General features: G+C 37.3%; 1 protein-coding gene across 4 annotated transcripts in view; it reads right to left on the bottom strand.

Moving 5' to 3' along the window:
- LOC136766535 (serine/threonine-protein phosphatase 2A 55 kDa regulatory subunit B gamma isoform) overlaps window positions 1-15,694 on the bottom strand; it is a 108,732-nt gene that overhangs the window by 39,858 nt on the left and 53,180 nt on the right. For all 4 annotated transcript variants that reach the window (XM_066720058.1, XM_066720060.1, XM_066720059.1 and 1 more), the window contains one exon: window positions 3,134-3,231. In XM_066720058.1, coding sequence (XP_066576155.1) covers window positions 3,134-3,231 — 98 coding nt within the window. The remainder of the gene's footprint in view (window positions 1-3,133; window positions 3,232-15,694) is intronic.

Raw genomic sequence — 15,694 nt, forward strand, 5'->3', positions numbered from 1 at the left:
CCATGTTATTCTGTCATCTCCTTTAAGACAAAGCACTGGACAATTACGTGCTTTTAAATGTTAATTATTCTTGTTAATTGCAGATTAATGATAGCCTTGCTCTGAGGGATGTCACATGGTTTTTCAATAATAAGCCTTTTAGTACCAGCACAGAGCTTTCAGGTAGAACACTAGTGGTAATAGGCTTAGTAGACATAAACCATCTGAATGCAGTAAAGGTAAAATGTTAAACCTCTCCAACAAATAAAAAAACAATGCAAAATCAGCTTTTTCCATTATGTATTAATTTACTTTTCTTACATTTCTCTCTAAAAATGTTATATATTCTTGATATGTGTAATATATAACAAAATGTAGCATTGAGTAGGAAGGTATTTTAGTTTTCTTTCTGTACTTTGTTATTTATATATAAATAAGCAGTATAGGGCAGACAAAGATCAAACTTAAACTCTTGTTTTACCAGCACTGTGCTCATATACATGTATGTGTATGTATGTACGTACATACATACATACAAATACATAACATAATTGCCCTTGATTGGCCCAGTCTGTGCCACGACCTTTGCCATGAGACTCAAAATTGAGCTCAGGTGCATCCTGTTTCAAGCTTGTAGCATCAAATTCAAAAAGAGTTGAGGCTGTAATTGGTGCCAAAGGTGCTTCAACAAAGTATTGAGCAAAGGCTGTGAATACTTATGTACATGTGATTTTTTTGTTTTTTATTTTTTAATACATTTGCAAAGATTTCAAACAAACTTCTTTCACATTGTCATTATGGGGTATTGTTTGTAGAATTTTGAGGAAAATAATGAATTTAATCCATTTTGGAATTAGGCTGTAACATAACAAAATGTGGAAAAAGTGAAGCGCTGTGAATACTTTCCCGATGCACTGTATATACACTCACCTAAAGGATTATTAGGAACACCATACTAATACTGTGTTTGACCCCCTTTCGCCTTCAGAACTGCCTTAATTCTACGTGGCATTGATTCAACAAGGTGCTGAAAGCATTCTTTAGAAATGTTGGCCCATATTGATAGGATAGCATCTTGCAGTTGATGGAGATTTGTGGGATGCACATCCAGGGCACGAAGCTCTCGTTCCACCACATCCCAAAGATGCTCTATTGGGTTGAGATCTGGTGACTGTGGGGGCCAGTTCAGTACAGTGAACTCATTGTCATGTTCAAGAAACCAATTTGAAATGATTCGACCTTTGTGACATGGTGCATTATCCTGCTGGAAGTAGCCATCAGAGGATGGGTACATGGTGGTCATAAAGGGATGGACATGGTCAGAAACAATGCTCAGGTAGGCCGTGGCATTTAAACGATGCCCAATTGGCACTAAGGGGCCTAAAGTGTGCCAAGAAAACATCCCCCACACCATTACACCACCACCACCAGCCTGCACAGTGCTAACAAGGCATGATGGATCCATGTTCTCATTCTGTTTACGCCAAATTCTGACTCTACCATCTGAATGTCTCAACAGAAATCGAGACTCATCAGACCAGGCAACATTTTTCCAGTCTTCAACTGTCCAATTTTGGTGAGCTTGTGCAAATTGTAGCCTCTTTTTCCTATTTGTAGTGGAGATGAGTGGTACCCGGTGGGGTCTTCTGCTGTTGTAGCCCATCCGTCTCAAGGTTGCAGTAAGTTTCCTTGGCCGACCACTGCATCTACGGTCCTCAACGTTGCCCGTTTCTTTGTGCTTCTTCAAAAGAGCTTGGACAACACATCTGGACACCCCTGTCTGCCTTGAAATGTCTGCCTGGGAGAGACCTTGCTGATGCAGTATAACTACCTATATATATATATAGTAATGATCAATACATTTGTTGGAAAAAAAAATATTATATATATTTTCCAACAAATGTGTTGATCATTATTTTGGCCTTACTCGAGTTCACTTGAAGTCCAGGTTTCTATATTTATTTATAAACAAAGCTTTGAATATCTTCATTTTTTTAGAATGTATTAACTAGGGCTGTCAAAATTAACGCCTTAATAACGCATTAACACAAATTCATTTTAATAGCACTAATTTTATTAACGCACGATTAATGCAGCGCGCATTTTGACCCGTGGTCTAGCCCGTAGTTGGAGAAATGGAGATGCAGCCATAGCGAGCCATAAGACAGGAAAGGATGCAGCAGCAAAAAGAAACAGAGAAAGAAAAAGGTCTTCTGAACGGAAAATTCATATACAAAACGATGTCTGATGGTTCTGTTGACAAGACAAAAGTTGGATGTATTTATTGTCGATGTGAATTAAGTTATCACCGCAGCACGTCAAGTTTAAAATATCACTTGATGGCGAAGCATACTACTGATGCAGAGAGCTCTCCTCCCCCTCGCTAAAGGCAGACCAAATGGATGGACAACTCCACAAGCAATAGACTTACCACAGCAATAACTAAATGGGTGGCTAAATAACTAAATGTAAACAGGCTTGTGTAAGTAAAGTGCTCAGTGCAAAGAAAAATAAATACCAGGTTCCCATTACTTCTGTTATTTTTTTCATGTGTCTAATAGACATGAACAAGTTCTTTGAAAAACATCTATGACCTTTGAAACATGTCTAGTCTTCATGCTCTATGTTGAGTATGGTTTCACTAATAATAAACATAGATTTGCATAAAGCATCCATATTCGTCCATGCCCATGTTGATTAGAGTATTAAAAACTTGAAAAGTATTAATTTAAGGTACATTTAGAACAGATAAAAATGTGTGATTAAATTGCGATTAATCACGAGTTAACTCATGACAATCATGTGATTAATCGCGATTAAATATTTTAATCGATTGACAGCCCTAGTATTAACTGTAGCAAAACATAAGATTTACCTTCTGCAGTGATTTATACAAATATTTACCAAGCATAGAAAATTGCTACTTTACATTATGCTTACAACATGGGTGATGACATTTAAATGTTAACATTTATCAAAGACTGCATTTGCATGTGACTAATTGCTCTACGTGAAAGACCTGATTGGTAGTTTGTCAAGCAGTGGACAAACATGTCTTCAGGAAAACAATTTATTGGAAATGCAATGACTTGGTGATGGTTAAATGAGAACAGTGCAAATGAATTGCCTTCGAATGAAAACCACGAATGCCTACCTCAGGTTCCCTCTGGAATATAACAACACGGCCTCCCTTGTCCCCAGTCGCCAGCAGTTCCCCCGTCTGGTTGAACTCAACTGTGGAAATGATATCAGCTGAAAGACAAACACAAAAAGAGGGAAACATCAGCTGTGTGCTATGGTTCATGGCATGATAGACTATTTCTGTGTCACCTTGATTAAGAGAAACTCTTTTTCATGAGCTCAGCGATTACAAGGCTATGGAGTTACACAGTTACATTTGCAACATGGAGCCATCCAGGCATGTGTTATAACACTCCATCATGTAATTGTTAGCTACATGAAATACCATCAGTAGGGCTTTGAGATATCATCTCTCATAAATAAATAGCCAGTTACAAGAATTAAAACAAAAAAATAAAAAGGGAAGCTTATACAGAAAATCATACAAGAAGGGTGTCATAAAACATTTAATTGGTGAATGATTTCATGAAGGACAGACATTTTTAAAGCTTGGCCCAAGCAACATACTAAAGTGGATCAAAAAAATGCTAATTTGTGAATATAATATGAATATTTAATTTTGAAAAATAAGTGCACAGAACTGTGCTTAGACATATTGGATGAGAGCTGTACCCTTGTTGATGGTAAATATGTGGCACATTTCAATACAAATGGCATTACAGGGTTAACCGAATCATTCTAATCCACCTTTTCAGTTCTTTATCTACCTTGGTTCGGACAGGAGGTCACTGAAAAGCTGAAGTATTACATATTAATGCAACTTGTATTCTTTTCAGTCTGCATACACCTAAATCTATAAAATACTTCCACCAATGATCCCAGAAACCTGCACACTAAACACAGAGAGGGTGAAACATCTGCTAGTTTGTAATTTGCACTGATTTTCAAACTGGATAATTAAGGCATCATGGCATGTTTAAAGGTTAGCGTTATTTTTATAGCCCTCTGTTGAGCAACTGTATGAGTGATCAGCAGTAGAGGCGCTTAAAAAGCCAGAGAATTCCCAGCTGCATTGCCGAATCCTGTGTAGTAATTGTCATGGCTGTTTCAATGGAAAAGATCAGTGGCAATGAGGTGTTTCTTTCAACAGTGAAGCAATCCATTACAACGCCATGTTCTTACTTCACAAGAACCAGAATTGAATAATTAAAAAGCAAGTACGGGTTTGTCAAGATGTTCATAAAGCACAACAAAGTCTGAGGGTAATATATCTTTGCATGTAGAACAAAATGGCTTGTAACTTCACCTTATGCATCACTCTGCTTGTATAGGGTTTGGGTTGCACAGTGTATAAGGGGATCTATGATGCCTTGAACATGTTGTAATTCAGCCTTTCAAACTGGCTTTCCTGACTTGCTGCAAAGGCTGAGAAAGGTGGGACATGAAGTCACCATATAGCTCCATTGTAGGCTGATATAATGTTGCAATGACATGCACTATAAGTCCCCCAAAACACTTTGAGTAATATTTAACTCTGACATTACCAGTTTCTTCAGAGTCTTGTTAACTCAGATCATGCAATGAACAGTATCTCATTCAAACTGCAATTTTTAATCTATCATTGGAAGTGTTCTTTCCAGGTTGAACAATTATACCAAGTGATTCCATTCAAATTATTAGCAGACTAGAAAATGCAAAATAGCCACACTAAAAATGATCTAGCCTACATGTTCTAAGAGATGGGAACACTAAGCTACCAAGTACATAGTAGAATTATCAATCATGCACACCTTTCATGTACAATATGTGGACATATTTTCCTTCTGGAACTCTCTACATCTCATCCATCACTTTCTTGGCCAGGTATGTTCGTTTTCTGTTCCTCTGGAGGACTGGGATTGTAGTGCAGCAGCAGGCAGTGTGCCAGACACTTGCCCCTCCAGGAATTGTAAATTCACCGTGCTAGAAAAATGTTCGCTCACTTTCTGGGGGGACTCTGCACAATAAACTGGCTCTGTCAATTGACCCCAGTATCCTTGCACAGAAACTACTTTGTATGTAGCCTGCGGCACCGACAGGCTAAAGACCTGACCTGGATTCCAAATTGCATTATTTTATTTTCCAGAGAGAAACAGGGAAGTGCTACACATGTTCATGAGCTGGGCTGCTACTGTAATGGTAACACGCACATGTTCGCCTTCTTGAATCACAGCCAAATGTAGTGTGTGTATTTTGGGAGTAAATTAATTAATCTTTTTACATCAAGCTGATACTAACATTAACCTATGGTTTTATCTCCACCTGTGTGTCTGCTTTAGTAACTATGCATACATTTTGCAAATGTATTCAGCTGACTTTTATAGAAAATCTTAGCAGTTCTTACTGAATTTGTGGATATACATTCAGATCGATGTTATTTATTACTTAACTAGATTAAACCAGATTAAGTAGAATAAGAGAACAATAAGATATTTTCTGGTTGAGAACTTCTCATAAAACCTACACCTTGTATAAACAATCACAGGTGACTGTAAAAGACAAGAGATGGGTATTAAAATATTTCACCTGACACTAAAGAAATGCTCAGTCTGACCAAGATTAATTCTCAATGTTTACTCTAAAAGCAGTTTCACAGAAGCCTATTACATTTCCCTAGAAGAACCAATAAGAAGTCTATTTCAGAACGGTTCTTATGCAGTCTATCCCCTAAAACTACTGGTGTTCCAGCAGAGTGCTTAAAGACTGGCACAGGTCAGGGACATCCCCGATTGTACAAGCCTCCAACGCTATGCTGTGCTCAGTGCCTACCCTGAAAACCACCCACAGACGAGTATTTTTAGACCAGGGAACCTGCAGGGCTTTACTAAGATGCAAACAAGAGAGGTCCCAGCTTTCCTTGTACAGCAAAACAAATCACTATTGCAGTGTGGGTGGGAATTCTCCAGAAACCAGAGACCAGTATTGTAGATGAGCAGAAAACACACACACACACACACACACACACACACACACACACATGTATATATATATATATATATATGTGTGTGTAAGAAAATGCCTCCCAGAGTTGGAAATACTTTTCCTAAATTTGCTATGTGTGAGTAAAACTTGCAGAGAAATGGTTCATTCCAGGTCAGATAAGTACTAAGTCTTTAGGCAGCTAAAAACACTATTTACACCATTTATAACAGCTTGACTCAAATTTTGTATCAGGAGCAATACAGAACCAAGTACTACAACAGCTGACATTCCCTTTGGAAAATAACTAAACAAACCTCAATAATTCAAAAAGTGTTCAAATGTTCAGATTTCCTGAGTGTACTATGGAAATCAATAAAAACAATCCACCTTCATTTTAATAAATTAAAATGATTCCCTGAATGTGAAAATCTGGAAAAGAGTAAACGTATTTCATAAATAATGAATGGAGATTGCTGAAGAGATGATGCAATTGGATAGAAGGAAAGACCCTGACACATTAATCACAAAACATACCTGACTGGGAGCATCCCTTTCAGTCACTACACTGTTAATTCATTACTTCAAAATGCACAATGAACACATTTTCCAGATATGAAACGTTAATTGAAGCATCACTTAGCGAAATCTAATCTCAGGTCAACAGTTGCCAGCTATGGATGTCTTTTAATAGCAATCTTCCAGGCAATTTCTCACGCATCAGAATCAATCAACAAGCTTCCGATGTACGCACTCTCGTCTTCCACGTCAGTTGCTATTTTGCCAGATTAATTGACAATGGCGGGCGTTGATACTGAGGGCGTCTGATGGGAAGATTAAACACTGAAGACAATTTTCGATAATGAAACATGTTAAAGTTAGTGTTAAATTGTTTATTGATCAGCAGAAAGGCCAAAGGCCAAGAGACTGACTTTACTGATCTCTCTGGGAATCTTGTTTTAATAATGACCCATATTTTGTAGGATACATTAGAAGTTAAATGCATGCTTTTAAATTGAAAAAATAGTATCATTTTGAAGGCCCACATAATGCTATAAAAACAACTGTACAACACAATTGCTTAGACAATACTGTATTATAAATCGGATTCAGAGTTTAATGGTAACAATTCAATACATCAATATTAAAAAGAACCTCCTACACACAGGATGGAACTTTAAATGAAGACAATAAATAGCAGAATGTAGTGACAGAATTTCTTATTTTCTGCACATAGTCTACACATATTCACCACTGCGTAATCAGAGGCACTTGAGGTTTCCATGGATACAGACAGAACTTAGCTTAACATGTATGCATTATTGGGAATAGGGCTCATCAATCTAAAAGACATACTGGCCTTGTTGCACACAAATACCTTTAATTAAGCACTAGGGATCACAAGCACAGAGGTAAACCCATCGCTACCTGCCCCTGAATACTTCATTGAAAAATAACCTATATGCACTTGTTTTGGAGTGGTAATTCAGTGCAGAAAACGGAGAAAACACATAAGCTTTGCAGAATGATAGACAGTTATTTCGGTCTCAAACTCAGAGTCATGAACAAATTAAGGTGAAAAAATTGTGGCGAGAAGGTTAATCAGCCTGTAAACTTTATATTGTAATATTTAATAGTTGAATACAACCTATACCTCTTTTGAAAATTCAAGTTTCTTCACTATTTTAATAGCTCTCAAACACATTTTATATTGGCATGATAAATGCAAACTCATTGGCAGATCTTTTTCAAAAATGGACATTAGGAACTCTTGACTCTAAAAGTATCATTTAAAAATAATAATACTGAACCAATTGCTGTGATGATGTAGCAAAAAGGTAAAAATAAAAACACTAGTGCTACATACTTATGCATGCCTTTTATTGATTTTTAATAGGAATTATATTTCGTACAATAGAGCAGACCAGTGTAAAGACAGGAGAAAAACAGCCAGGAAAGTAGTTAACTAGAAATAGATTTTACAAACTGCTGCTACATGATACTTCTTAATTGAAATCACATTAGGGGACAGACTTAAATCTACAGGAAACAACCCATCTTCCACTGATTCCTTAGGCATTGATACAGTGGGTGCAAGACCACATCCACTCTCTCTGACCATGAAATATAGGAGAACAGCTGGCTCCTGTAATGAACAGAGCTGGGGTATATACGAGGGATTCAGTGGGGAAGAGAGAAGCCCAAACTGTAGTAATTAGAAACATCGTGCAGTTCTTTAACGGCATCTCATAAACTTCAATTATCACCCTCTGCAGGACGGAAGAAGATTCAAACATCTGTAGGATGCATGTACTCTACTGGGATATCATTTACAGGGGGAAATAAGAAAAGTGCAGGGGGGTATGAAATCAATTATAGTCCCCATAATGAGCACTTTCAGGGCGGATGACAATTAAAAAGCTATAAAAAAATACAATTATAATAAGTTGAGAGAATAATATTATCACCCTACAGTCATGACATGTTAGCATAATTATACCTGTAATATGTTAACACAAAAAAGTCATTAAAATGCCTTGCAGTTCATCAAGACACAACAGCTTCTTTAAATACTAAGTAATAATATTGATTATGAGCACTAAATGAACAGAAGGTATGAGATGGTATTTGTGTCAACCTCATAATTCCTATAATAATTTATTGTGAGATGTTGCCTCTCAATTATGAGCAACGTTTCTTTGAAAGAATAACTATGGACAAAGAAAAATCTTACATTTGTAAAGCTACAGTAAATTAAATTGTTGTATTGTATTGTATCCCATCTTAATCTATGCTCTTATATATTATATTCGTTATCATGATTGATAGATATATAGATATATAGATATTTAATGCCAAGGAACATTTTAAAACCTACCATACAGTAAATCAGATGATGAGTGAAATTTCAGTCAGGCATTATAAAAACACAGCAGGGATTAACAGATAAAACCAAACAGAGTACAAACCAAAATGCAGCTGCTTAAAACAAAGCCTCCTACTTGCTGTTCACATTTTGTCATTTTATATTTTATTATATTTCTTAACACAGCATCTCCTTGTATCTTTGGGCCTAAAGCCCCAATGGGCCCAAAGGTCACTTGGTCAAACACTATTTACAGAAGTCCCACCGAAATAATCTCTCTTCCCCCTCTTACCATCTGGAGCAAAAACTGCAATTAGGCCGGAACCATGCTGCATCTTGACTGCAATTGATTTACAGGTAATTTCCAACTAATTTATACAGAGATAGACGCCCTGCACTGCTCTTCAAATCAGCAGAAAATGGGGATAATCACATCTCAGTTCGTTTGAGGGCGAATCGGAGAAGAAAGAAAATCAGACAAATTTATGTGACAAGTTGGCCTTTGAAGTAACAGAGACCAGGTGAAGGATGCACAAGATTAGGTGGATTGCATGGATCCTGTGCGTCTCATTGATTGAATGTTCTACTGATGTAAACCCCATGTATGCAGTTTCATTACGTTGCCTGGGTTGGGACTGTTCTCTACGTGGCTCTGTTCTTTTTATAACCCTGTTCTCACAGACGCAGACCTTGACACAGCACTAAAGAGAGATGTTTAGAAACCTAAGTGGCTTCCCATCACAGAAGGGAACTCTTTCATTATTATTGAGAATACAAATAAACAAACACACACAAGTAAATCCAATGCCTTCATTCATTCCTATGTGACCTTTCATGTTAAAGCCCCAGTAGATCTGCTGAACAGCTCTCAGACTAAAATCATCCCTGTCCCCAGATATTTGCCTGATGCTACAGACTCCACAATATGCCACTTCGGCACCGTCTGCCACCTCAGGGACTCATTTTATGTATTTTGCCATTTTGGGGAAAGGTCACCAGAGGGAGAGGGGGGGATGGACAACAATCAGGCCTACCTTCATTGACATTCAGTGAAATGGCTATAGGCTCGGTTGTGAACAGATAACTTGGATGCAGATTAACGTAACCTTCTGTGACAAAGCATTAGAATGGTGACAACATTTTAAAATGAAAGCCCCCACAGGCTTTCCCAATATCTTCCTAAAGTTAAATCCCCAGAGCTCGGCAGAATCAGACTCAATACAGCAGTGGCATCGAGCAGGGCGGGCAGGAGGCTAGTGACAATTCCACTCTCATCAGAGCTTATTGCACCATTGCCCATTAGCCCTGTCCCCCAGGCATCCATGTGAATAATTAGATTAAGGGGCAGAAATCTCTTATCAGTCGCCATGGGGGATGATGGGGTTTATGAAAAGGCACATATTGAATCCAGATGCTAACATGGCAAGAGCATGTAAAGCTAATTTATGGAGAAACAATCATACCATAATGCTTGTAATGTACGTTAAATAAAATTAACTATTCAGAAAGATTTTCGTAATAAAATAAAAATAAGTGAAAGTCATTGTTTTTTGGTGGTGGTGTTTTTTTCTTTTCTTTTTTTTACTACATGACATTTAAAAGTGGAGATAAAATGTCAGTACTGTACAGGGGATTTCAGACTTGATATTGTACTTTTTCTGAATGAACAATGTACAGGAGCATTAATTCAGTAAATGAATGGGCCAATCTTACAAGAGATTTTGCATGATATGAACCAATGAAATATTGCATCTAAATTGAGCTTGGATATCATTCGTGCGATTTTAAAAACACTAAAACAGGAAATTATGAAACCGTGAAAGATAATTCCAGGTTTCTCAAAAAACATCACGTATTGACAGAGCATTCCAATGACCCATGTTTCTCTACACTGCTGGATTAAAAACACGTTTCTTAGTCACTTCTTAGTCACCTTCTCCAATTTTATCTTATAAATGATAATATTCTAAACCTCCCCTTGTAATGGCAGAAGTGATGCGGGACAGACTTTTCTTGAGCGGTTGCTTTGAGGACAGGCATTATGTCTGCACAGAGAATCATTACAGCCTCATCTCTACACACCAATCACATCCGCACTGAGACGAGTGCAGCGGCAGGATTTGCTGGAATTGGGGCTTTATACTGTTTGATCCATGAAGGCAAACACCCAGTCAATTTATCAGGATAATCACCTTCCCCCCAACTCATCCAGAACCGCTGATAAGGAAAATACTCCAGCTCTGCACGCTGTGGTCTGAGAACAGGAGGCTCTGGCTTAACACATCTACAGATGGGGAATGCCACTAAAAAGGAGCAGTGTTGGAAGCATTAATACCATAGTGGGAGCAGGCTGCTGTTAACAGCGGATGACTTTGCTTGCTACTCTTATTGTATGGCTGTATGACATCAAAATACTTGTGAGAAGAGTATGGAAAGACATTTTCAGTGTACTTGAGAAGGTGCTTAAATCTTCTCTTTTTATAATTTTCACGTATACAAAATCAAAATCATAGAAATATATATAATGGAAAAGCTATTAATATGCACATTGAAAAAACAGACTAAGTATAACAAAGTTAGCAAAGTGCTCTGGGGTTGATATAAATGCAAGGAATGACAAATACACATCCAATTAAACTGTAGCCTTGGATTTCCAAAGAGTGCTGAAACCATCAAGTCATACAGAGAGAGAGCTAGCAGGTATGTCTTGAGACAGCTAGTGAATTTGGCATTGACATAATTAGTTCATTTTTAATCAGACTCCCCACGATACCCTTGTTGACAGCAAAATGAGAGTCTAGACTCTCACAAATCATTAAGATAACTACATAGTTTAAAAACTTCACATTTAAAAACAACCAAAAACATCATCTACCCACCGTAGCACTGAAAAGTATTCACAACTAATCATTATTTTAACTATGGAAGACAATCTCTTTCCTTGTTTATACAATACTGGATGTCCGTTATGTTTTTATGGAAACATTTAAAAAGTTACCCAGTTCTACAGATATTTCGCAAAGAAAAATAACATCTTGACAGCAAGTCAAACGAGGCCAGTAATCAGCCTTTGGGCTAACATCTGCATACTAGTTTCCCTTCTAAACCCCAGTAGATTCTAGCGTTTAGCGGTTAGAGAGTAGACATTAATTGTTAACTGAAGTAGTATTACCCATTAAGAGATTAAACATCAGTTATGTAATTAAAAGAAAGCAGAATCAATGCAGATGCACATATGAACTATGAATTCTGCTTTATTTATTTTTTAAATCAATTTCTGATTCAAACTGATTAAAATGTTAAAGTAACAGCCTACAAAATTAACCCAAACTACAAAGCATTAATCGAAACTGGTATTGAAAGCACAGTACAGAGAGGAATTTTAAAAAGATGATAAGCTAAAGGATAATACTTCACAGAAGGCAGGACATTATTTGCATGACCAAATCTGAAATGTATGCAGTTCAAATTAAACTCAAACATCAGGCAGGTGATTCGGAGTATATGCATCAGGAAGTGAGGACCTCAGCTCTTTATTAATCTTTGCTCATTGTTCCTCATCCTTTGTGCCTTCCACAGCAGAAAAAATCAAGTCCTGACTAAAGGAGGTTCATGTAAACTGTAATTACACTGTCACTATGAAAGGCACATGGGGTATTGTGAGCAGACTGTGCCAGTTAATTCACATTGGGCCTAATGAAGCATCTTCTGTAGTACAGAAAACGTCAGATCTGAATTAATGTTACCTTACTGCCTCATGCAACCACAATTCAATAAATGAGCACTACAGGCAAAACAACAAATACAGAGATTGTCCCCCAAGTGTTGGACGTTCTCCTATTAAAGAATTTGTGTCTTATGGAGGGCAAAAAGTGTCCACTTTGCAGTTTCAAAAGGGACAGGGGTCCAGATTTTAGTTGGTTAGAAGCTTCTTGCTTCCATGCATCTGAAACTTGTGATCTATTTCTTAGCTTATAATTTGCTATTTACGTAATGGTGCAAGGTTTGATATAATTTAGGTGCTGTTCCTTCAGATGTAACTCAAAATAATATTTGAATTATCATACAATACAATATGGATTTGTATTTCTTTTTAAAGGGGCGGTCAGTTATTTCCTTCATCTGTGAATCACTGCGTAAGAAGTGTATTTTGACTTCAATTATCCAAGCAAAATATATAACCTATATAGTAGTTTAACAGATTAAATTATTAGCTAAACTTTATTTCTCAAAATCTTGGAGAAACACTTTCTGAGCATCAACAGTGAAACTGACAGTAAAAGGGTATTTTACTAGATCCTTTGGTCTAAGCTTGGTAACTGCATTTTTAATGAGTATTCCTTCCTCTACTTTAAATGTAATTATTTGTTTTGTACCAGATACATAGCTACATAAAGTGTACTAAATGTCTCTCTCTTTCAAGGTAAGTGTTGCTACACAACAAACGGGAGATAAGACAAATGGTGTGTGTTAGTTTATCAATGCACAATATCATTCCATTCTTAAACACCCGGTTCACATACATATAAGCTCTAGGACAAAATTTCCCCCACAACTTTAATTGCCAGCCATTGCTTCTTCAAGAACAAACAGGGAATCACAATGTATTGCTGCCCCAATAAACTTCCTTTGTCAAACAGTAAGATTGCATTAAAAAAAATACTCCCCAAAGAGGGTCTATAGGGTCTACTTAGGTTTGCCCATGTTGCAAAGAAAACCCAATATCCATTATCCATATCAGTGTCCCAAGAATTGCTATTTACAGCTGTCCAATCAGGACCATTCCCAGAGGGACATTTAGTTGTTCCATTGCATTTCAGTCCCCACTTTCAATTTTCATGGCATGCTCCGACATGTCAATGTTTGAAGGATGCTATAGAGTTTTTTCTGGTTTCGTGGTACAGCCATACAGCCGGAAAAGTGCTTTTCACTTCTTTGCAGGTGATTATTTGACAACATACTGCTACTACACTAGTATGTTTTATTTTAACTTTGATACTACAACAATAAGTTACAATTTCAAGTGGAGAAAGAAGGACCCATATATTTCCTGACTGTACCCAAGCAGTCACCAGCATCATCCAGAAACCATCTCCATTGAAAAAAAAGCAGTTGTGTCTACTCCCATAACCACATTCACTGTAGCAGAGGGTTAATATCACTTTTCCACTTCAGTCACTGTCATGCTGCTTAATGAACAAGCAATTATGAACATGCATGTAAGGGAGTCATGTATTTGTTCCTGTTTATTTTAGATAAATGTGAACAGACCCAGAGTGAACATGTGTGAAGTGTCTTGAGGGATTCATTAAAACGGGGATTGAAACCCAATGGACAGTAACTAACTCAGTAACTAATTCACCTGGTTCACATGGATGTGAAAAATTAAATGGCTATGGAAGAACAAGGCATGTTTTATAAGGACATCACACAGTACTGCATTAACACCACCATACAGTTTCTGTGCTCTGCTGCCAAAACTATTCTTTTCACTAATTTGAGTATTTCAGCTGATGAATCAAGAGCTACCAGTGAAGGTGCTTTGGACATAAATGCTCACACACCATTACTTATGATTCATAAGGCACCATGGGATAAGGCAGGAGGAACTTAATGGCACAGTAAAACAAATTACTCATCAGCGGCACAGTCCTGTTTGGCTTTCATAAACAGTTTATCTTACTAAAATGTAGTTTTAGTTCTCCAAATACGATGGGTTACATTTTGTAAATCACAGTGTAATATCCTTTGTATGCAGTATTTCTTGCGATTGTTAATTTCCATACCGTACCAATACAAACATCTACTGAATTAGGAATATAAGCTGTTTTGTTTGAATGTCTTATTTTAACAATCTATCATCTAAAAGTTCTATAAGACAAATACATACACGCATAAATACATATTGTGTAGACAGAATTCAGACCCTTCCTATGGTTGTCCCATTTTGCAGTCACCACCAGGCTTGACTGTAGGGATAGAGTTGACTGAGAGATGTGCTGTGTTGGGTTTGCACCAACCGTAACGCATGCCATTTAGATCACAAAGTTCCAATTTGGTCTCGTAATTTTTGCAGGATCACTCAGGTGCTTTGTTGCAAACTGCATGCAGGCTTTTAGATTACTTATTTTTAGTAATGGCTTCCTTCTTGCCACTCTGCAATACAGGCTAGTTTTGTGTTGTGTGTGTAATGTATATAAAAAGCATTTGTCTGTGTCATCGTATGATCTGCTTTAAAGTGATGCAACAAAATACTGTCAACATGGTGGGTGGGGCTAGTGTCAGAATAATGGATTATTCCTATTTGAATGCAAAATTGTATTGTATCATTTTAGGTGTATTCATTAAAACATTTAATTTAAGTAACTTATTTCTCATGTCTGCCAATAACAAATTACTTGAAGCTGAGCAGGAAAGCTATTTAACAAGGTATAATATCAATGGAGAAGAGACGTGGCTGAAGCTGGGAATTGTGTGTGTGTGCGTGCATGCGTGCGTGCAAAAAAGGAACAATACCAGTAAACAGAGCAATACTGCAGGCAATCAAATGCAACGTTGCTTCTTACACAGTCAGGCTCGTAGTGCAGTCTGTATCTTACATGAATTAGAGTGAATAGTTGTGCATGTTCAAAACTAGAGTGGAAAAATGTGTTGGTCAGAAAAAGGAGATAATGAATCAGCTGACCTTAAGGGCTGGTGGACCTTATAGTTCTGGCTAAGTGCTCAGAGTGTATGCAATTAACTAGCCAGAGTTCCCGGTACACATTCATCATATGAATCAGAAATTCCTGCAGGCACAATCGGTGTTCT

Source organism: Amia ocellicauda, chromosome 13, assembly GCF_036373705.1.
Source record: "Amia ocellicauda isolate fAmiCal2 chromosome 13, fAmiCal2.hap1, whole genome shotgun sequence".
NCBI classification, from domain to species: Eukaryota; Metazoa; Chordata; class Actinopteri; order Amiiformes; family Amiidae; genus Amia; species Amia ocellicauda.